At 43.4% G+C, this 22,762-nt stretch overlaps 3 protein-coding genes across 3 annotated transcripts in view; 2 read left to right on the forward strand and 1 right to left on the reverse strand.

Annotated features, from left to right (window-relative positions):
* LOC146986584 (uncharacterized) overlaps positions 1–22,762 on the forward strand; it is a 387,075-nt gene that overhangs the window by 180,462 nt on the left and 183,851 nt on the right. The gene's annotated exons all lie outside the window — the stretch shown is intronic.
* On the reverse strand, positions 264–8,051 carry LOC146986593 (spatacsin-like). Its single transcript, XM_085780412.1, has 4 exons — positions 7,706–8,051; positions 3,190–3,266; positions 1,968–2,275; positions 264–638 (listed from the first exon to the last, which is right to left on the reverse strand). Exons 1-4 carry the CDS (start codon positions 8,049–8,051, stop codon positions 464–466), a joined length of 906 nt encoding a protein of 301 aa, XP_085636538.1. The 3' UTR covers positions 264–463.
* Positions 7,018–15,544, forward strand: LOC146986594 (uncharacterized). Its single transcript, XM_085780413.1, has 6 exons — positions 7,018–7,183; positions 9,328–9,453; positions 11,898–12,130; positions 12,346–12,851; positions 14,439–14,519; positions 15,512–15,544. Exons 1-6 carry the CDS (start codon positions 7,053–7,055, stop codon positions 15,542–15,544), a joined length of 1,110 nt encoding a protein of 369 aa, XP_085636539.1. The 5' UTR covers positions 7,018–7,052.

Below are 22,762 nucleotides of genomic sequence, written 5' to 3' on the forward strand. Positions count from 1 at the left end.
GGTACACTCATTTAGTGACCAGTCAGTGAATAGTTACTGAACAGTCAAACAGTCGGGGAAAAGTCGTTGAACAGTCGGCAAAGAGTCGGTAAAGAGTTACTGAAAAGTCAATGAACAGTCAGTTAAGAGGCGGTGAACAGTCAAAGACAGTGAACAATCGGTGAATAGTTGGTGAACAGTCAGCAAATGGTTGGCAAACAGTTGGTAAAGAGAGTGAACAGACGGCAAGAAGTCAATCTGCGAACAGTTAACAGTCGGAAAACAGTCGGTGAAAAGTGAACAGTCGCTAAACAGTCAGAGAACAATTGGCGAACAGTCAGGGAACAGTCAATGGACAGTCGGTGAATAGTCGGCCAAAAAGTCAAACAGTCGGTGAAGAGTCAGCGAACAGTCTGCGAAGAGTGAACAGTTGGTGAATAGTGAACAGTCGGTAAACAGTCAGTGAAGAGGGAACAGTCATGGATCAGCTGGCCAGTCTGTCGTTCAGGTAGTTGGAGGTGTTGGCGTCCTGCAGCAGCGTCTTGGTGACATCATACAGGTTCTGCTGATAGGCCAGTCTGTAGCGGCTGTACGCGTCCTCACAGTGCGTCAGCAGCCGCTTCACGTTGGCGGTGGCGCTGCTGGGGGCGCCGTCGAGCCTGAAACCACACACACACACACACACACACACACACACAGGTGAGCAGTGTTGGTAATAACGGCGTTAGAGTATAACGGCGTTACTAACACAGCTGATCGATCGGAAAAAAATGAATTTACTTTCCGTCACTGAAAACAGGTTCTTGAATGTAACTTGGTTAAGACGTATCCTCAAGATGTTTTTGCAGGTCTGTCAGGTCATGCTGCTGTACTTGCTGACATCATGCAGCATGATAATGATGATGGTAAAATGTACAGATAAAAACACGCGTTTTTTCATCGCAGAAATGACGGATAGAGGGGAAAAGGCTTTATGCACAGCTCCACAGCTCCACTGCTCCTGAATCCAGGTGTGTCTGACCATTACTGAGGTCAGAGTCACAGACACACCTGGATTGATCAGTTTGTCCAATAATGTAAGACAGGAAATAAAGGAGCTGGTTTAAGTTGTAGGAAACTTTGTTCTTGGTGTTTTTAATTCTTCTTTTTTTAAAACTATTTTAATTATGTGTTTTTAGTTTCATGTTTTTTACTTTTTATATTTATTTCATGAACTGCAGCGCTTTCTGTCGAGCCCAAGCTGTCTCTTGTTTTATGTGTAGGCTATGTGTTCTTTTTAAATGTCCTGTTTCTGATTTGATTGTTCGTTCTCTGTTGCTTGTTTAACTCTCGACTGCAAAACTAGTTTACCCTCGGGTATCAATAAAGTAACCTGAACCTGAAGTAGCTGTGCATAAAGCCTATTCAATCAACCTAGTGGGAGCATTGGAGAAAAAAAAGAAAAAAGAGACAGAGAAACAGACAGTTACAGAGAAAGTAACGAAAAAGTTACTTTCTCTGTAACGCATTACTTTTTGGTATAGTAACTAGTAACTGTAACTAGTTACTATTTTTCAGTAACTTGGACAACACTGCAGGTGATAGGGGGCGGAGCCGGCGTCCGAGACACAGCTGTGACGGGGTCATTCCTATGTTCCCACAGCCCTATGTTCCCACATTTCCCACATTTCTAACTTTTGTTGTCACTGAAAATTAGGCCCTATGTTCCCACAGCCCTATGTTCCCACCATTGGTTGGGTTTAGGCAATGAAGAAAAGAGTTGGTTAAGTTTAGTAAAAAGACCCGGTAGAGGCTAGACAGGCCAGATAGAGAGAGTCCAGATAGGTAGAGAGAGTCCAGAGGGAACATAGGGCCTAATTTTGAGAAAAATCTTAGAACTGTGGGAACATAGGGCTGTGGGAACATAAGGCTGTGGGAACATAAGGCTGTGGGAACATAGGCATGGACCCGCTGTGCCGTCTGCAACCTGCTCCGAGAGAGAGTCTCACTTCTTGAAGACGTCCTCCAACAGGCCGGCGGTCAGCGGTCGGTGGCGTTTGAACTCGTCCAGGTACAGGAAGTCTCCCTTCAGGATGACGCGCCGGTGCAGGATGTGGGCCCAGTCGGGGCTGTAGCCGTACGCCTCCGCCACCACCAACACCTGGAAGCAGCGCGGCAGCTCGGCCACCGTGCTCAGCAGCTCCGCCGGGCGCAGGTTGATGACACGCAGGTCCGAGCCCTGGTTCAGGAAGTGGAGCTGAAGAGAAACGAGCTTCGCTGTGCGGACGCAGCGAGTCGCCTGGCGCACACACGAGTCCTGGAGACACACACACACACACACACACACACAGGTAGATTGTAGATGGTTTTTGAACCATATCGAAGCAGGAGTACCAGTAGTACTGGCCCCCAAAATCACAGATTTGATCGTTTTCATGTCTTGCTCTTTTGTGATTGTCTTTTTCATTTATTGTTCCATCTGTGTGTGTTCTTGAACGTATCGATACTTTGAGATCTGTGACTGTCTTGTCTTTAAATTAATCTTAGTTAAAAATCCTAACCCAATCTTAATTAATTCAGGGGTTTGTAACAAAGAAAAACTTTCCTCCGGGGATAAATAAAGTAATTCTGTCTGAATCTGAAATGAAAGAGCCTATAAATAAAGTTGGAATAGAGTTTGTAGTTATAATCCTCCTCACTCTGGATGACTCGAGAGGTTGTGGAGGTTCAGGTCTAAAATCATCTCACAGGTAAAAACAATAAAGGGGGCAGTGCTCATATAGAAACATGAAAAGGGGACGCAGCTCAGAAAAGGGGCAGAGCTCGTGTAGAAACAGAAAAGGGGCAGAGCTCGTGTAGAAACAGAAAAGGGGCAGAGCTCATGTAGAAACATGAAAAGGGGCAGAGCTCGTGTAGAAACAGAAAAGGGGCAGAGCTCGTGTAGAAACATGAAAAGGGGCAGAGCTCGTGTAGAAACATGAAAAGGGGCAGAGCTCGTGTAGAAACAGAAAAGGGGCAGAGCTCGTGTAGAAACATGAAAAGGGGCAGAGCTCGTGTAGAAACAGAAAAGGGGCAGAGCTCATGTAGAAACATGAAAAGGGGCAGAGCTCGTGTAGAAACAGAAAAGGGGCAGAGCTCATGTAGAAACATGAAAAGGGGGCGGAGTTCAGGTAGAAACAGAAAAGGGGCGGGACTCATGTAGAAACATGAAAAGGGGCGGGGCTCAGGTACCTTGGAGAAGCTCTCTGCAGCGTCCTTCAGCAGACCCAACACTTTGACCAGAGAACTCTTCAGCTCAGGAGTCACAACTGTTCATGAGAAACAGGAACAGAAACATAAAGTGTTAGCATCTGTTAGCTGCTGTTCGCTAAGGTGACCAGATTTCTGAAATGAAAATCGGACAAAATCAATGACGATATTATTTTAAATAAACTATAATAATTCCGCACCTAGGGGGATACATTTGTAATTCCCATGCTAATAACCTCTGACCATTCTTCTTTCAAAAATATGGACAGTGGGGACCAGTCTCTTACAAATTGCTCAAGAGAGCCTCTTAGTACATGTGATAATCTCTCCAATGGTAAAATGTGCATTAGTTTCTCGTACCAAGTTTTTATATCCGGAGGATCTTCGTCCAGCCATTTCTGTAATATTGTGAGGCGTGCTGCATAAAGAGCAACTCTAAGAATATACTTGTGTCCACAGCCATAATTAAAATCTAATCCCAATACAAAATTGTGTGGATTTAAGGGTATAGCTATCCCAAAAATTTTATTTATCTCGTTTTGAATAGCTCTCCAAAAGCTTTCAATTTTGGGGCATGACCACATTAGGTGACTATATGTACCACAACTATTTTTGCATTTCAAACATAATGGGGAACACGTAGCATCGTATTTACATCTAATATTTGGGGTGACATGTAATCTATGAATAATCTTATATTGAGTTTCATAAGACTTATTAGAACATGTAATTTTTTTTGCATTCAATAAGATATTCCGCCACATGTCATCGTCAATATGGGATCCAAATTCTTCCCCCCAAGAAGTTTTACTATATATAAAAGGAATGTTGACAAATAGCTGATCATAAACATAGCTTATAACCTTTTTCTGTAAAGAAGATGCCTTCAGCAATATTCTTTCCAACGGGTTAATATGCAAGTCATTCTTATATGTTGGTATAGACTGAAGATAACTCCGAAGTTGTAAATAGCGAAAGAATTGTGCTCGAGGAAGATCAAATTCAGACATAAGTTGTGAGAAGGATTTGAGAGTTCCATCCAGAAACAAGTCCTGTAATTTATTAATTCCAACATTATTCCAGGTCTTATATCCTACATCTGAACACGAGGGTGCAAAGTCAGGATTGCATACAATGGGTGCAAGTATAGAGTACTGATCTATTATTCTAAAGTGTTTACGTATCTGATGCCAGGTTTTAAGGGTATTTCTAATAATCTCATTTTCCTTCATTCCCTTCTGTGTGATTGCATTACGTATAAATGGTAAATCTGAGATACCTGTCACACAACCAGTAATTTCTAAATCCAGATATGTTGAGTTGGGGTCATTTTTTATCCATTCTGCAATGTATCTTATCTGAGAGGCCCAGTGATAGTACATTATATTGGGAAGTGCTAGTCCTCCTTTAGCAACAGGTAACTGCAATTTCTCTAACTTAAATCTGGGACGCTTATATTTCCAAACAAATTTGCCAATCATACTGTGTAATGTTTTGAAAAATTTTACTTGGATATAATTCGGCACCATCTGCATTGGATATAATAATCTTGGCATGACATTTGTTTTTATGATAGCAACCCTTCCAAGAAGTGAAATTGACAGGGGGTTCCATCTTTGAAGATCTTTTTTGATTTCATTCACCACTGGGAATAAATTCATTTTAATCATATCATCAAAATTATAGGACACATAGATGCCAAGATACTTGAAACCATTAGGAGATAACTGAAAAGGGCTATATGCTGATATATCAGTACTTCTTAAATTTCCCAGTGGCAGTGCTAGGGATTTCCCATAATTAATCTTATATCATGAGAAACAGGAACAGAAACATAAAGTGTTAGCATCTGTTAGCTGCTGTTCGCTAAGGTGACCAGATTTCTGAAATGAAAATCGGGGACATTTTCAGCGGGGTGGGCAAAAATCATTAGTTTGTTATTCTGTTCGGCCATTTTCTTTATTGTCCTCTAGTCCTTCATACTTTGTGCTATTTCAACAATTCATATATCAAAACTCGTGTTTTTTTCCAGGACATTATTGCTATGACTTTTCTCTTTTCAACTATTTGTACTTTTTAAATTATTTAACTTTTTCTTATTTTTTTTACCCATAGGAAATTAATTGAAACAGTCTTCAAACTCTAGACTTAAGACCTTCCTTTAAGACAGAGCTTTTAGTTAGGGCTGGTTCAGGTAGCTCTGAACCATTTTATAGCTACGCTGCTATAGGCTTAGACTGCTGGGGACACATCTGGTCACACAGAGCCCTCTCCTCTCCTCTCCTCTCCTCTCCTCTCCTCTCCTCTCCTCTCCTCTCCTCTCATCTCCTCTCCTCTCCTCTCCTCTCCTCTCCTCTCCTCTCCCCTCCTCTCCCTTCCTCTCCTCTCCTCCCCTCCCCTCCCCTCTCCTCTCCTCTCCCCTCCTCTCCCCTCCTCTCCGTTCCTCAGTATATTTTTGAACTGTCTTTTTCTGCTGTACTTTGTAGTTTGGCCTTGGTGTCTCGCACTCTCTCTGTGTTTCCACAGATCCACCGGAGCTCCATCTCTCTGCACCAGCCGCCGCCTGCATCGCCCCCCCCCCTCCCTCCCCTTCCCCTGCTGTTAGACCGGCCTCCCCTTCCTTCCCATGGACCAGTATGCCACCCAGCCCTCCCATCGAGCTGACCGGCTCTCCCTGCCCCCCCCCCCCCTTCCCCTCACCAGAGACTGCCTTCATCAACTCCTGCTAACATTTCCATATTTCGCACATTTTGTGACAAACTGTAAACTGTTTTCTTGTCTGTAACAACATCTATTGCACGTCTGTCCGTCCTGGGTGAGGGATCCCTCCTCTGTTGCTCACCCTGAGGTTTCTCCGATTTTTCCCTGTTAAAAGGGTTTCCATGGAGTTTTTCCTCAGTCGATGTGAGGGTCTAAGGACAGAGGATGTTGTTATGATGCCATGTAAAGCCCTTTGAGACAAACTGTTTGTAAAAACGGGCTATACAAATAATTTCCTTGCCTTGCCTTGCCTGGTAAAGAAACGTATCTATTTGTTACTTTATTTGCTGTTGCAATTACTTTATTTGCTGTTGCAATATATATATACATAACATATATATATATATATTTTATTTATTTATTTTTTAAATAAATGTACTATTCCATTATAAGTTTAAGTTACAACACTTAGTTCATATAAAATTGATGACAACATGTGTGATGAATAAGACAGAACAGACTGAGCTGTAACTTGTAGTGGAGTGTCTTTAAATCTCTCAGCAGCTCTTCTACCACAGCTGGATCTCAGCTCACTGTTTATTCATGGTGTCAGACTCGTGTTCAGTTTAAAGTTCATGGCGACAGAGGGAGGCTTTTGTGGTTTCCTGTAAAGGTAGAGTCAGGAAGTGAAGGTAAAGATGTTCAGACGCCATTTTAGAGTGAACGGAGCAGAAGGAGAGAAACTGAAGTCTGAGACGAGTGAGTGTCAACACAACATTATTATTATTATTATTATTATTATTATTATTATTATTATTATTATTGTTGTTGTTGTTATTGTTGTAGTTGTTGTGTCAGAGTGTGAGAGTCAGTGTGTCTGTGTGGACTGTGGAGGGAAGAAGAGTCAGACGTAGTCCGTACATACGTCAGCACATTGTCTCAGATTCACCTCCACACAACTTCTTCAAACTCAGAACAAACATCAAAGGTCAAAGGTCACGGTGACTGGATGAACATGGATTTAATGTCAAAGTACTATTGTGTGTGTGTGTGTGTGTGTGTGTGTGTGTGTGTGTGTGTGTGTGTGTGTGCACGTGCATGTGTGTGTTACTGGTTTCCCTCTCAGACTGACTGAAGTCCTGAAGATGAGTGTTAATGTGGAGAAACAGGAGGACAGATCAAAGTCTCCAGGATCCATCTGTCTGTCCATGAAGAGTGACTGGTCCAAAGATGACCTTATTGACTTCAGTTCTGGACCTGGACCTTCAGACTCACAGTAAGAGACCTGATAAAAACCTGAACCTGTGTGTGATGTCACTGAGCAGGAAATTACTTCCTGGTTCTTATATGTGTGTGTGTGTGTGTGTGTGTGTGTGTGTGTGTGTGTGTGTGTGTGTGTGTGTGTGTGTGTGTGTGTGTGTGTGTGTGTGTGTGTGTGTGTGTGTGTGTGTGTGTGTGTGTGTGTGTGTGTGCTTCGTGTTAGTGTGTGATCCTGTGTAGAGCTGATGTGACACAGATGTTCAGCAGCTGGACACTGGACACAGTTACTGACTGACTGACTCTACACTGTTGTCTATGATGCTGCTGTGTTGCTTCCATCCTTCACTACAGTGTGTGGTGCTGGACGCTGACGTCACTGGAGACTTCCCACAATGCATCTGTGATCAGAGAACTGATCAGTGATCAATGTGATGGGACTAAAAACATGTTTGTGTTTGCAGAGGTCAGAACCACAGACTGAAAGCAGAGTCTAAGCGTGACCGGTCCAAAGATGACCTTATTGACTTCAGTCCTGAACCTGGACCTGAACCTCCCTGCTGGTCTGTGAGGAGTGACCGGTCCATGGGACATCGTCCAGGATTCAGTCCTGAATCTGGACCTGGACCCCCCTGCTGGTCTGTGAGGAGTGACCGGTCCATGGGACATCGTCCAGGATTCAGTCCTGAATCTGGACCTGGACCCCCCTGCTGGTCTGTGAGGAGTGACCGGTCCATGGGACATCGTCCAGGATTCAGTCCTGAATCTGGACCTGGACCCCCCTGCTGGTCTGTGAGGAGTGACCGGTCCATGGGACATCGTCCAGGATTCAGTCCTGAATCTGGACCTGGACCCCCCTGCTGGTCTGTGAGGAGTGACCGGTCCATGGGACATCGTCCAGGATTCAGTCCTGAACCTGGACCTGGACCCACATGCTGGTCTGTGAGAAGTGACCGGTCAATTGGACATCCTCCACTATTCAGTCCTGAACCTGGACCCACATGCTGGTCTGTGAGAAGTGACCGGTCAATTGGACATCCTCCACTATTCAGTCCTGAACCTGGACCTGGACCTGGACCTGAACCCCCCTGCTGGTCTGTGTGGAGTGACCGGTCCATGGGACATCGTCCAGGATTCAGTCCTGAATCTGGACCTGGACCCCCCTGCTGGTCTGTGAGGAGTGACTGGTCCATGGGACAACCTCCACTATTCAGTCCTGGACCTGGACCTGGACCTGAACCCCCCTGCTGGTCTGTGTGGAGTGACCGGTCCATGGGACATCGTCCAGGATTCAGTCCTGAATCTGGACCTGGACCCCCCTGCTGGTCTGTGAGGAGTGACTGGTCCATGGGACAACCTCCACTATTCAATCCTGGACCTGGACCCGGACCATCAGACACAAAGTAAGATACCTGGTACCAAGCTGTGAACTGATTGAACTGTTGCAGTTGAGGTCACTTCCTGTAGAGACAGAACTTCTTATCAGCTGATGAACCTGACAGTGATGTCCAGATGTCTCTGATTAAAGGTCTGTGTTGGACAGAGAGGAACTGGTTTTATAGTGAGCAGCTGTTGGATGGTAATCACTGAACCCCCTTGTAAATGTAACTCTACGTCTCTGTGCTGCTGTGTTTCTAAAGAAAAGCTTCTTCAGGAGGAATCAGTGGAGTCCAGAAAAAGACAGACGTTGTGGAGGAAGAGCAGGACAGAGCAAATATTTAGTCTTGACCAAATATCAGAAAGCTGCTGTGATAAACCCTGAGAACTAGGACCGTCTCTCCTGAACTTCATTATTCAGTTGTTTGTTCTAAACTGTGAACTTTATTGCTGTCATGTCAGTGACAGTGGTAGATATGGATCAGCTGCAGCCATCGATCGACACTCTGAAACTTTTATTCAGGAAGTGATGAAATCAAATATTCACAGTTCACATAACTCACTGAAACATAGAGACGGACTGAAGCACTTGAAGATCTGATCATCACTAAAGTGTCTGAAGTGTAGAGAGCTCAAAAACAAATGTTCATACTGACATTTAAGGTGGACTGATTGATTCCCAAATGTATTGGGTAACATCCAAACTTACCATTAACAATGCATCTGTGATCAGAGAACTGATCAGTGATCAATGTCATGTGAATAAAAACATGTTTGTGTTTGCAGAGGTCAGAACCACAGACTGAGAGCAGAGTCTCCAGGATCCATCTGTCTGTCCATGAAGAGTGACTGGTCCAGAGTTACTCCTCCATACTTCAGTCCTGAACCTGGACCTGGACCTTCAGAGTCACGGTAAGAGACGGTTTCTACTGTAAACTGAGCTGAAGATGATTCAGTCATTAGACTCATGTGAAGGAAACAGAGAGAAACCAGGAACCAGATCCATCACTCTGAAGGACTCTGAAGGTTCACAACAAACCTCAGAGACAGACACATGCACACACACTCTGTCCATCAGACTGATGAAGCACAGCGTCCTCATGCTCCTGTGTCATCAGCCTCAGTCAGTGTGAACGTTGCTGCACCAACACTTTAATGATCCACACGTCTGAGCCTTTAAACTGAAGTCACAGTAGAGATTAAAGCAGCTGATACACACAGACTTTTATTTTGAAAAGCCAGGAACCAGACAGGAGTGATCAGTGTTTCCTGTTTCCTGTCTGTGACTGTCTGAGCTTCTCCACAACATGTAGTGAAGCTCAGGTGGAGCTGCTGAAGCTTCTGTTGTCAGCTTCAGTCTCCTCACACTGGATCAGAGCTCCAACACAGGTTGATTAGAGCCACACAGCACCGTCTGGATGAGGAGCTCATTGGTTTAAGGTCCCACATTATGAAAAACACGTTTTTTCTGGTCTCTACATATATAAACTGGTCCTCCCTGAGCCTACCAAGAATGAGGAAAGCAAACGGGTCCTGCATCGACTCTGCAGCTGACCCACTGGTAAAACGGCGCTCATAGAGGCTCTTCAGACTCAATGCCTGTGGTGACGTAACGATGGGAGTGAGGACGGCTCCCAAAAAACAAAGCAAAAAACTCCTGAGCTAAGTTGATGAAATACCGACCAATTTTAAGTCATAAAGTGGTAATAATCTTTTCCGTGTACAGTAACCATGCTATTAACAACATAAAATTTATTGTAGACTGATCGGTTCATTGTAAAACATTTATTTATTTAGGCTACTTAAATGTGGTGATTTTAGTATGTAGCCCAGAGGCAGTCCTCCTCACTTTTCATTCAAACAAACTAATGCGACTGCCACAGTTGTTAAATTTCATCAATGAGACCAACATCAATCTCCTAAAAAGAATTAGTAACACTTTACTTGAAGGTATCATCATAAGAGTGACATGACACTGTCATAAGAGTGTCATGTCACTCTTAGAGTGACATAGAGTGACTAACCCTAACCCCAACCCTAACCCTAACCACCTCTGGGGGGCAACCACTGGATGGACAGCGGCTGGACGATGCCACGCTGGACCGGGCACCTTCTCCCGTCTCCCTTCCCACCTCCCCCTCTCTGCTGTCTCTTTTTCTTATCTCTTTTACATCTTACATGGTCATGATAGCGCGTGGGAGGGGGCATGGGACTAACCTCCATTGGCCCGTACCTTGCCCTGGTCTTCCCCAAACCTAGGCTGACATTGGTCAGCTAGGGGGAGATCTTGTGTTGATTCTGACTTCACCTAACCCTAAACCCTAAAGGCTCATTTATGCTCCACATACGGTCGAAATTGTATGCATCCATTTCAAACGTTGTTACCGTCACTTCCCACATACTTTCATGCGTCCTTTACGTTGGCATGGATGTTAACCAATACTTCCACCAGGGGGCAGCTCAGAGTTAAAAGCTTATGACAACAAACATGGCGACTATGGAGGAGATCTTGATAATGTACATCATGAATAAAAGAATAAAATTTCGTTGTAAGAGGCGGTGGTAGTTCCTCACCAACTCGCACAGTTTCTCCTCGAAAAGTTCAGCCATCGTGTGTTCTTCTTCTTCTGGCTCACACTGGATCCAGGCTACGTATTGGGTAATGATGTTAACACTGCCCCCACGGTTTCCGGTGTTAATGCTCCGTTTGCTGCGTATCTGTAAGCTTTGTGGAAATGGACGAAAAACGGACGAAATGAACGCAGAGTACGGACGAAAGACTTCGTCCGTATGCGTATTTAACGTTGAGCATAAATGGGCCTTAAGATGTCACAGTCATGAATGTGTCATAAACATTATGTCAATGTCATAACGTTGTTATTAAGTGTCATTCAGATTACCCTAACCCTATAAACCCGAATGGCATAACAATGTAACCCGATGTATGAATGCCATATGAAGATGCTGTTGTCATGTATGTATTGCGAACACCTTATAAACGGTGAATGAGTTATGCACTAACCCCTCAAGTAAAGTGTTACCAAATAATTTAACCAGCCAGCGGTACACCTCTAAAAGTGTGCCGATAAATTACTTGGCTCATTTTCTCCCCCGTGATGATGACGGAGGTTGGCCCCGGCCGAGTCCAGATTTGAGGTCAACAGATAAAAAGAGACAGAAACCAGACGAGTTCAGGACCAGGTCTTCATTCAGCTTGTCTCTCTACACTCGTCTTCCTCTACTTTCTCTCTCTCTGCTCCTCTGGTTACTGAAGCCCCGCCCCCTTGAGGAGTTTAACCAATCAGAGCACAGATGTGGAGCTGTGACATGTTGTTGATCCACAAATGTCTTGACAGGAGGAAGAGGAGTGGTGTCTCTGTGGACCAGCAGCTGTCCTGCTGTGGTCTCTGTCAGGACGTCCTGAAGGATCCAGTCTCCACCAGCTGTGGACACTGGTTCTGCAGACAGTGCTTCACCTCAGACTGGGACCAGTCTGGTTCTTCAGGACCCCCCTCCTGTCCCCAGTGTGGACAAAGACCCAGAACCAGAGGTGAGCTGCAGACAGCCAATCAGAGCAGCTGTGGACAAAGTGAGACTGAACATCTGTCTGCTGATGTGGTCATTTGTGAAACCAGGACCTGTTGTTTTCTCCAGAGTCATTGTTCCATCACACAGCACTGACATTTAAGATGATGATTCAAACCTTCTCTTTGTTGTCTGTAGTTTTTCTGTAGCTGATGAAAATAATCTGATCAGATTGTCAGACTCTCTGTCTTCAGTCTGACTCTGTCTCTTCTCTCTCAGCAGATCGTGGTCTGCAGGAGGTTTTAGATCAACATAAGATCAGTCTGAGGAGCAGATGTGAACGAGTGACTGAAGGAACTGAGGGAACAGGAAGTGGAACAGGAAGTGGAACCCTCCTCAACAGGATCTACACTGAGCTCTACATCACAGAGGGACAGAGTGAAGAGGTTAATACCCAACATGAGGTGAGACAGCTGGAGACAACGTCCAAGAAGAAGACCCTCCATGACACTACAATCAAGTGCAATGACATCTTTAAAGACTTACCTGTCCAACAGAGAGAGGACGTCTCTATGGTCTCACCTGTCCAACAGAGGGACAAAGTCTTTGACAACTTTTTTGTCGAAATGAGACACAAGTTCTCTAAATATTTGCATCTCCAACAGAAAGAGGACGTCACTACAGTCTCACCAGTCTCACCAGTCCAACAGAGGGACAACGTCTTTGACAACTTTTTTGTCAAAATGAGACACAAGTTCTCTAAATCTATGCATGATGTCTCTACGGTCTCACCTGTCCAACAGAGAGAGGACGTCTCTACAGTCTCACCTGTCCAACAGAGAGAGGACGTCTCTACAGTCTCACCTGTCCAACAGAGAGAGGACGTCTCTACAATCTCACCTGTCCAACAGAGACCCATCAGAGTGGTTCTGACCAACGGCGTCGCTGGCGTTGGAAAAACCTTCTCGGTGCAGAAGTTCACTCTGGACTGGGCCGAGGGCTTGGAGAACCAAGATGTCAGTCTGCTGGTTCTGCTTTCATTCAGGGAGCTGAACCTGATCAGAGATCAGCGGTTGAGTCTTCTCAGGCTGCTCCATGTTTTCCATCCAACATTACAGAAGGTCACAGCAGAGCAGCTGGCTGTCTGTAAACTTCTCTTCATCTTTGACGGCCTGGATGAAAGCCGACTGTCACTGGACTTCAACAACAGGGAGGTTGTGTCTGATGTCACACAGACGTCATCAGTCAACGTGCTGCTGACAAACCTCATCCAGGGGAATCTGCTTCCCTCGGCTCTGGTCTGGATCACCTCCAGACCTGCAGCAGCCAATCAGATCCCTCCTACATGTGTTGACAGGGTAACAGAGGTCCGAGGCTTCACTGACACCCAGATGGAGGAGTACTTCAGGAGGAGGTCCAGTGATGAAGATCTGTCCAGAAGAATCATCTCACACATCAAGACGTCCAGGACCCTCCACATCATGTGTCAAGTCCCAGTCTTCTGCTGGATCAGCGCTACAGTTCTGGAGCACATGTTGACCACAGACCAGAGAGGAGAGCTGCCCAAGACCACGACTGACCTGTTCTCACACTTCCTGCTGGTCCAGACAAAGAGGAAGAAGAACAAGTACGGTGAAGGACATGAGACGAGTCCACAGGAGCTGACGGAGGCCGACAGGGAAGATCTCCTGAAGCTGGGGAAGCTGGCGTTTGAACAGCTGGTAGAAGGAAATATCATGTTCTACCAAGAAGACCTGGAGCAGTGTGGTCTGGATGTCACAGAGGCCTCGGTGAACTCAGGACTCTGTACTGAGATCTTCAAAAGAGAGAGTGTGATCTTCCAGAAAACAGTCTACTGCTTTGTTCATCTGAGTGTTCAGGAGTTTCTGGCTGCATTCTATGTTTTAAACTCTTTCATCAACTGTGGCTTGTCTTCAGAAGAAGAAGAAGAAGAAGAAGAAGAAGAAGAAGAAGAAGGAGGAGGACAATTTCCTGATAATGGCAGAGATTTAACCCTGGATGTCTGCCTGCAGAATGCCATGCAAAAATCCCTCCGCAGTAGAAATGGTCACCTGGACCTGTTTGTTCGCTTCCTTCATGGCCTCTCTCTGGAGTCCAACCAGAGGCTGTTAGGAGGTCTGCTGGGTCAGACAGACAACAGTCCAGAAACCATCCAGAGAACCATCTACAACCTGAAGGGGATGAGGACTGATGAAATCTCTCCTGACAGAAGCATCAACATCTTCCACTGTCTGACGGAGATGAAGGACCAGTCAGTTCATGATGAGATCCAACAGTTCCTGGAGTCAGAGAACAGATCAGAGGAGAAACTCTCTGAGATCCAGTGTTCAGCTCTGGCCTACATGCTGCAGATGTCAGAGCAGGTTCTGGATGAGTTGGACCTGGAGAAGTACAAGACATCAGTGGAGGGACGACAGAGACTGATCCCAGCTGTGAGGAACTGCAGAAAGGCTCGGTGAGTCCAGACATGATCAATATACTTATTGATCTGTAGTTTAGATAATACTTACCCTGGTGAAAAAAAAGTGTACTTTATTGTATTTCAAGTATATTTGTATTTTTGAATAGTATATTGAAAATGTAATTATACAAATTGTACTTTATATAAATATATAAAAATTACACTAACATCACACTTTCACGCTAACACTTTTAACACACTTGAAAATAATTATACTATATTACACTTTATAGAAATATATTAAAATAAAATATACTTAAAGTGAAATTTATGTGTAATTTCTAAAGTGTACTTATTTGAAATTTGTTTTCACACATACTTTTGATATATTTTAAAATGTATGCTAAAATTGTCATTGTAGAATACAATGATAACATATTTTGAAAGTATACATTTTAATATCAACACTGTAATATTAAGTTTGAGTGTATTTTAAGTTACATTTGAGTTTAATTATAAAGTGAAGTTATTTATGCTTGTAGCCTACTTCAGGACATTTTGGAAAGTGGTATTAGCCTATGCACCTAAACCCGTTTATTAAATTTTGTGCTGTGTGTTTGGCAAAAAAAAAAAAAGATAGGCTACAACCTTACACGCATGAAATCACATGAAACAATACACTTAATTAACACTTAACAATCATCCACAAGAGCGTTGTAGAGTTGTTGGATTGTGTGTTTGATAGTCTCCGTAGCGGTAGCTGAGCAGCTCATGTCTCTGCCCCGCCGATCTAAAAACAGCTTGTAGGTTACCGTCAATTAGGGCCCGACCGATTTATCGGCGAGCCGATTAAATCGGCCGATTATAGCCCGTTTGAGAATAATCGGTAGCCTAATCGGCCAAAACTCGCCGATTGTCGCCGATATTTTCAGAAATAAAATGCAGGGAATAAGACTTGGTTTTACTTTGAAAATGTTCCCCCATTTGAAAAGATCCCCCGACATTAGGTTATTTATCCTGTAGAGGGCGCATCCAACTGCCTCCACTATCCACTAACCACCTCACAGGACAGCAGAGTGACTGATCTGCAGCAGGACACGCTCCGCCATAGCCTTGTCACTCACACACATCACACAGCTTATTAACAACTTGATTAACTGTTAACTGTCTCAAAACCAGTGTTGCTGCTGGCTTTCTTTTTTTTTCTTCTTTTTTTTTTACACCGCGGTCGGGTTGTGAATTAATTAATTAATGCTCGTGACTCCGGCCGTGTTGGGTCCGAGATTCAACAACAAGCCGGTCGGGTTTTACAGTTATTACCGGCAGTAGCTACGCCCGTTTATCAATAAACACAGTGGATGAGGAGGGTGAGTGACTGAGCTCAGGCTGTGTGGGGGGCGGGGGGGGGCGGCGGTGCGGGTCTCTGACTGCAGCGGGACAATCATGTCTCTGCTCCGTGACACACTGAGCGCTGTGGGACCGGGGCTCGCGGCAGCACCCGCTAAACATTGAAAACAGCGGTGATACGTGCTTCCACGTCGGAGTCAACAAACCAGAAACGTCTGGAACAACACTGGAAAAAGTCGCTTTTCAAAAAAAAAAAAAAAGAGAGCGAGAGAGAGAGAGAGAGAGAGAGACCGCCGTGCCGTGTAAAAACAACAACAACAACAATAAAGTGTCACGTGTCATGACTTCCTGTATCTGGCCCTTCAAAATAAAAGCCCTATAGCCTTTCACAGTTCAGTCATTGATTTTGACATGACAGTACTCCAAATGTTGTTGTTTTTTCCTGCAACCAATTGACCAATGAAAATTTGGCAGCCCTAATTTATATATTATATAATATATGTAGATATATTACTTAAATTAATAAAATTGTAAAACTTTATTAAAAAAAAAAATAATCGGCCGATTAATCGGTTATCGGATTTTTTTCCCCCTAATAATCGGCATCGGCATCGGCCCCAAAAAATCCATATCGGTCGGGCCCTACCGTCAATTACAGTAAAAGTAACGAACCCTATCCCTAACACTAGGGATTAACGGGCAAATCTGCCAAAATGTTGAAATATCCCTTTAAGCACATTGTTTTAATGTTATAATGTCTGTTGTAACCAAGGTTAAAAGTCTGTATTAAAAATTAGTTGATTGCATATTAAAACAGCTGAATTCATATTTAAAAAGTTAATTAATAAATACTAAGTCATGTTAATAATTAAAAACAGATACTTACCTATAAAAAGAAATTGAACAGTGATAAAATATTTTTTTATACGTTTATTTTGAAAGAGATTGGCTGGAGATTAGAGAGATGAGCTGTCAGCCAATCGGGAAGAAGCTCCCGCCCCTTGACCTGCTCAGAACAAGGTTCACTTCCTCCGGAGCCGTTGTCAGGAGAGCGAGCAGCCCCGCATCGAGCACGACACTTAGCTTGTGAAGAGGAGACACTAGTAAAAGTTGATAAAAGTGATTAAAAACTACGGGATAACTCCGGTGACGCCCTGGACCTGTGAGAGTGAAGCTGAGGGACCCGACATCTCCACCAAGAAGAAAACGCATCGGTGAGAAATCGTTTTTTCCATGCTAAATGCTAACCGCCAGTGCTAATCAGTGCTAATACCAGAGAGCTTACCCACTCGTGTGAATCACTAGCGTTAAAGCTAGCACTAGCTTCATTTTGAAGGTGCAATATGAGACGTTTTGAGAATTTGTTGCACACTGAACTGTAAAATCTGATGATTTAGCACAGTATCTGCGTTTTTAGCACGCCGAGTCACTATTTTATGCTAAGACATGGCAGAAGGTGCACACTGTACGTCTTCTTACTGGTATTAATGTTATATTTGCATGCTTATTACTATGTGAAGACGTTATTTTTATATTATTGATGTGGAGAAGTTATTTTAATAACTTAATCTCTGATATTTTGAGAATGTTGCTATGATATTATTGGGTGTGGTGTCATATTACAATGTTTATTCAGTTAGAAATATTCTCTGTGAATTGAGTGGATTTAACATGATTTATATATTGTATTTCATGATTGAGAGTTGAGAGAATTAAGAGAATGTTCTGACATTACTCATCATAGGTCAGGTTTTCCTGTTGGATCCTTTGAACCTTGGACCTACCCGGATGTTGGAGCCTGGATCCAGACGTTTGATGGCGAACCACAGCCTGGAGGACAACTAGAGATATGGTGCCCGCAAAGAATCAAGAACCTGGGTCCTTTCATCACTTCATTACACACACACACACACACACACATACACATATCCAACACATTCAACCATGCGGTAGGATAGATCCTCTTCACTTCCTCAGTGGACTGAACATTTCATACTGGGAGTGACTGAAAAAAGAGGTGACTTGAACTTTCAAACATAGCTGCAATTTTTTTTTTTTTATGTTCCTACTTACCTGGGTAAGAATTGTGTTACACTGTGTATGTACATGTGTTTTGCTTATCCTTCTTTAAAGGACAATTCCAGGCAAATTCAACTTGAGGGTGTATGTTCTTATCATTTTAAGTCTAAAAGAAGGAATGTGAAGATTTTCAGTTTAACGTCTCCTGTTTTGCGGTAGCTGCGTCTGTCCCCGCATCGCTACGGCAGCAATGAATGGGAGTGGATGCAAGTTCCGCTGGTTAGGCTGTTTACATCCCTCAAAGTCGCAATTTTTTTCCACAGACAGCGTCAGATGGTTACTCAAACATGCACTGAGAAGTTTCTTTACTTCAAGCAAGCCGACATGCTTGTAACACTAGATCTAAATTCAAAGTCTCACGCGAGACCCTGCTGCCGTGCTCGGTGCATTCAGGGGTAGTCAGAAAGCTACCGTTTGTGTCATAAACACAGGAATATCGACTCTTGACTTGCTTCAAGTAAAAAAAAAACGTATCGGCGCATGTTTGAGTCGCCACCTGACGCTGTCTGTGGAAAAAAATGTACACTTGAAGCAAGTAAAGAGTCGATATTCCTGTGTTTATGACACAAAAGGTAGCTCCTACTGCACCTGAATGCACCGAGCACGGCAGCAGGGTCTCGCACAAGACTTTGAATTAGATCTAGTTTTACAAGCATGTCGGCTTGCTTGAAGTAAATAAACTTCTCGGTACATGTTTGAGTCGCCATCTGACGCTGTCTGTGGAAAAAAATGCGGCTTTGAGGGATGTAAACAGGCTAACCAGCGGAACTTGCATCCACTCCCATTCATTGCTGCCGTAGCGATGCGGGGACAGACCAAGCTACCGCAAAACAGGAGACATTAAACTGAAAATCTTCACATTCCTTCTTTTAGACCCAAAATGATAGGAACATACACCCCCAAGTTGAATTCACCTGGAATTGTCCTTAAAGGTTTATTTGTAATGTTTAGGTCTGCTGCCTGAAATAAACCTATTTCTATTTTCTATTTCCTATGTACGAAAGAAGCAATATTTGAAAATGTGTTATTAAAGTTTTCCTTTGAAAATGTTTAAAAGCCATATGTAAATGTTTATACATTTAGAGATAGTACAAGTTTCTGTATTATTTGCAATGTATTATTATAATTTGGATGTGGTTTAAATACATTAAAGTATGTTTTTTTACCTGGAAGTAGTCCCACAAGTCTTTCAGCCTTTAGTATACTTGTAACACATTTGTATGAAGGTAGAAAGTAGTATACCAAAAGTATAATTAAGTATATATTTTAATACACTAACATCTAATTTTTAATGTACTTATAATACAAACAAAGTACACTTTAATTTAACTAATTAGGCATGTATTAGTACATGAAATGTCATGTACTTAAAGTGCACTAAATATACTTTAAGTTGTTCCACTTTAGTACACAAAAGTACACTAAATACACTTTAAGTTGAGCTTTTCTACAACTTAATTACAATTTAAATATACTTAACACAAAATTAGTTGTTCCAATTTAGCACTCTTCAAGTTAACTAATCTTAAACACACTTGAAATATAATGATGATTAGTGCGGCTTGAAGTACACAAAAGTATGCTAAATTTTAGTACACTTAGTACATTAATTTTTCACCAGGGTAGGATAAAAACTATGGTGTTTAAAGAGAACCACAGCCAAATGTTATGTTGTAAACATAACGTTATACAGTACCCTGCTGTTGAAGGTTGAATCAGTCAGTCAATCAATTAATGTCTTTATTCATTCCCGAGGGGAAATTAAAAGAGTAGCACATAAAATCACACACACACAACACAGTAAATAAAAAATCAAATGAATAGATAATGGGGTACCAATGCTTTTCCTTTATTGGTATTTGTATTGATTGGTATTGGTATATGTATCGATCCCACAGTGGAGGAAGCTGTAGTAGTGGACCGTAACAAGAGAAGAGCAGAACCTGTGTTTAGTGTTTTCTCTGCACTTGTTTAATCAATAACAGTGAAGAGGTGAAGCAGCAGAACATCAGTGACCTGGTAGATCATCATCAATGCTCCTCATTGATCAGCTGTAGTGTAGCTCCGCCTCCACCTGCTTCACTGCACTGGTGCTGGACAACTCATCAAAACTCATGTCACACACACACACACACACACACAAACTCAGTCAGAGAAGATGAGCTGAAGCTCAGATGTTCATCACATCATCACGTCCTGTCATCAGATGCATCAACTGTGTTTTTACTGCAGCTTTCATCTGATTTGATTCTGACACTTTTGATATTTTCTCTCTTCACAGACTTGGTGGTTGTGAACTCTCAGAGAGTCACTGTGAAGTCGTGGCCTCAGCTCTGAAGTCCAACCCCTCCCACCTGACAGAACTGGACCTGAGCTACAACAGGAACCTGAGTGATTCATCAGTGGAGGATCTGTGTGCTGGACTGGAGAGTCCAAACTGTCGACTGGAGACTCTGAGGTGAGTTCACTGACTGGACCTGTTGGACTTTTGTCTGTGTTCAGTTCAAATGTGTGAAGTTCAGTTTGAAGCAGCGACTGATTGTGACTCCATGTTACTGCAGCTGGTAGAAGGTGAAGGGTCAGAGGATGTTTGTTGGGTCATAACGGTGTCTTCATGGTCCAGGTTGCGCTCTGAACGTCCCTTTGGATTTCAGTACTTCCTCTTTTACATTTCAAAATAAAATCAAGGCGAATCAGATCAAACATTGATTTATTCATAATTAATTACGTGATCACAGTTCTAAGAATAACATTTAGTCCAATGTCGCCCGACCAATGGAGAGAGAGAAATGTAAATGTGCTTTTTGCTCTTTCACGTTAATGTACAAAACAATCAACTTCTGCACTTTCAAGACTCCAACCCAAAGGTATTTTAACAAGATGGCGGTGCCTTCAGGGTACACTGAAACAACTTCCAGACGCACTGACATTAGTTTACACACACACACACACAGACACACAGACCCCTCCCACACACACGTGTCCTCCATCGCGCTGTGTGGAAGTGTGTGTCTGCACATTGTCCATGTGTGTGTGTGTGTGTGTGTGTGTGTGTGTGTGTGTGTGTGTGTGTGTGCACATTTTCAGTGTGTGTGCACTCATTTCACTGTTTTCTCCCTAAACGTCCTCCCATACAAAGTCCCTCTACTCATTTACACACTGATCATTGATCATGACACATCTGATCAATCATCAATCATTTCATCTTCTTCTTTTATTCTTTATTCAGATTGGAGCAATGCAGTTTGTCAGAGATCAGCTGTTCTTCTCTGGGCTCAGCTCTGAAGTCCAACCCCTCCCACCTGAGAGAACTTGACCTGAGCTTCAACAACCTGCAGGATTCAGGAGTGAAGCATCTGAGTGGTTTTCTGGAGAGTCCAGACTGTAGACTGGAGACTCTGAGGTCAGACTCTGTTTTATTTCTGTGCTCAGATGAATGTGATGTGAAAGTTGTGTTGATACTGAGCTGCAGACATGAGGCTGATATTCTACTGATCCACACTGAGGCTGTAGGACAGGGTAGGCAGGCGCTCACAGACCAAGACCAGGGCTGTGGGGGGTCGGCACCTCAGGCAGCTCATCACACAACAACCTCACAACAAACACATTCATGCACAATGGTTTACACAGATCCAAGTCTTAAACATGTGCAACACCTTTTCCCCACAATCCATGCCGTCCTGACATCAGCTGTTATTAACACACAACTCAGATCAATAACAGGATCACATATTGGAGCACCGATCACATCACACGACAAACCTTTAACACAATCCACACTCAGACCTGAGCAACAAGGATGTTAACTGTACACAACAAGCTGTTATTACAAGGTTTACAACAGAGAAGACACACAACCTGGGGTGTGTGTGTGTGTGTGTATGTGTGTGTGTGTGTGTGTGTGTGTGTGTGTGTGTGTGTGTGTGTGTGTGTGTCAGAGAGAGAGTAGGTTAAAACTTGCTAACTGTTAGCCACCGTAGCTCAGGCGTTGGTCTCCCGTCAGATAAAAGCTGCTGTTGTTCTTCAGATGAAAGCTCATTAAGGTGTTCACCTCTCCAGTGGAGCATCACTGCAGTTGAATTAGCTGCTAAACTGCTGGAGGCTAAAAAGCCAGGGGACACGTCTGTGTGTTGACCATTCACCAAGGCAACGTGAACAGAAGTGCAGCTCAGACATGGTGCAGTTAAGTTAAGAGGCAGCGTAGCGTTGTGCCTTTTCACCTCCATGTGAACTCTCTGTGGGAACTTACTGCACATGTGCAAACAGCCACATACACACCGTACTGACAGAAGAGTCAGAGCAGCTCTGGGCCTTTGCTCTGTAATACTACACATGTGTAACCTGCCTCAGCTCTAATTGTTGATTTTTTAAAACTAGGAGATACAGATATTTTATCAGTGCATTAATTACCTTGTGGACCAGAAAAATCTGAAGTCTAGATCGCTATAGGAGAAAGGGGTATTAGCAATATGCATTGAGTGACAGGGTAAAGAATTCACACAACCAACAGGTAAGTTTTAAGTGTGTTATACTGTTTTGATTAAAGAAATAACATAAAGTTAAATAATTTAAAAAACAAAAGTTTTACCTAGTCAACACTCACATGAGATATCAACCACAATTTTCAATAAATTCAGTCTCTGTATAAATCACATCTGTTTTGGGTAGCTCGCCCCACCACTGAGGTCCCTTCTAACTTTACAGAACGGGAGGAATCCCCAGCAGAAGAAGTAGTTTTTGTGCAGATCTCAACCCCAGGAATCCATACACAAGAAAAAGACCCGGCCAGAGGCTCAAACTTCACATACACACACACACTCCGGGCACAAGGAAGAATACACGGCTCGT

This window comes from Trachurus japonicus, chromosome 6, assembly GCF_045865225.1.
Source record: "Trachurus japonicus isolate A0001 chromosome 6, Traja_1.0".
Taxonomy (NCBI): domain Eukaryota; kingdom Metazoa; phylum Chordata; class Actinopteri; order Carangiformes; family Carangidae; genus Trachurus; species Trachurus japonicus.

Coding starts and splice junctions, on each gene's coding strand:
- LOC146986594 (XM_085780413.1), top strand. CDS start 7,053: ATGAGTGTTAATGTGGAGAAACAGGAGGACAGATCAAAGTCTCCAGGA. Junction 7,184..9,327: donor CCTGGACCTTCAGACTCACA/GTAAGAGACCTG, acceptor TTGTGTTTGCAG/AGGTCAGAACCACAGACTGA. Junction 12,852..14,438: donor CTATGCATGATGTCTCTACG/GTCTCACCTGTC, acceptor TACATGCTGCAG/ATGTCAGAGCAGGTTCTGGA.
- LOC146986593 (XM_085780412.1), bottom strand. CDS start 8,051: ATGGACCGGTCACTCCTCACAGACCAGCAGGGGGGTCCAGGTCCAGAT. Junction 3,267..7,705: donor GCAGGGAGGTTCAGGTCCAG/GTTCAGGACTGA, acceptor TCTCATGAACAG/TTGTGACTCCTGAGCTGAAG. Junction 639..1,967: donor TTGGAGGACGTCTTCAAGAA/GTGAGACTCTCT, acceptor GTGTGGTTTCAG/GCTCGACGGCGCCCCCAGCA.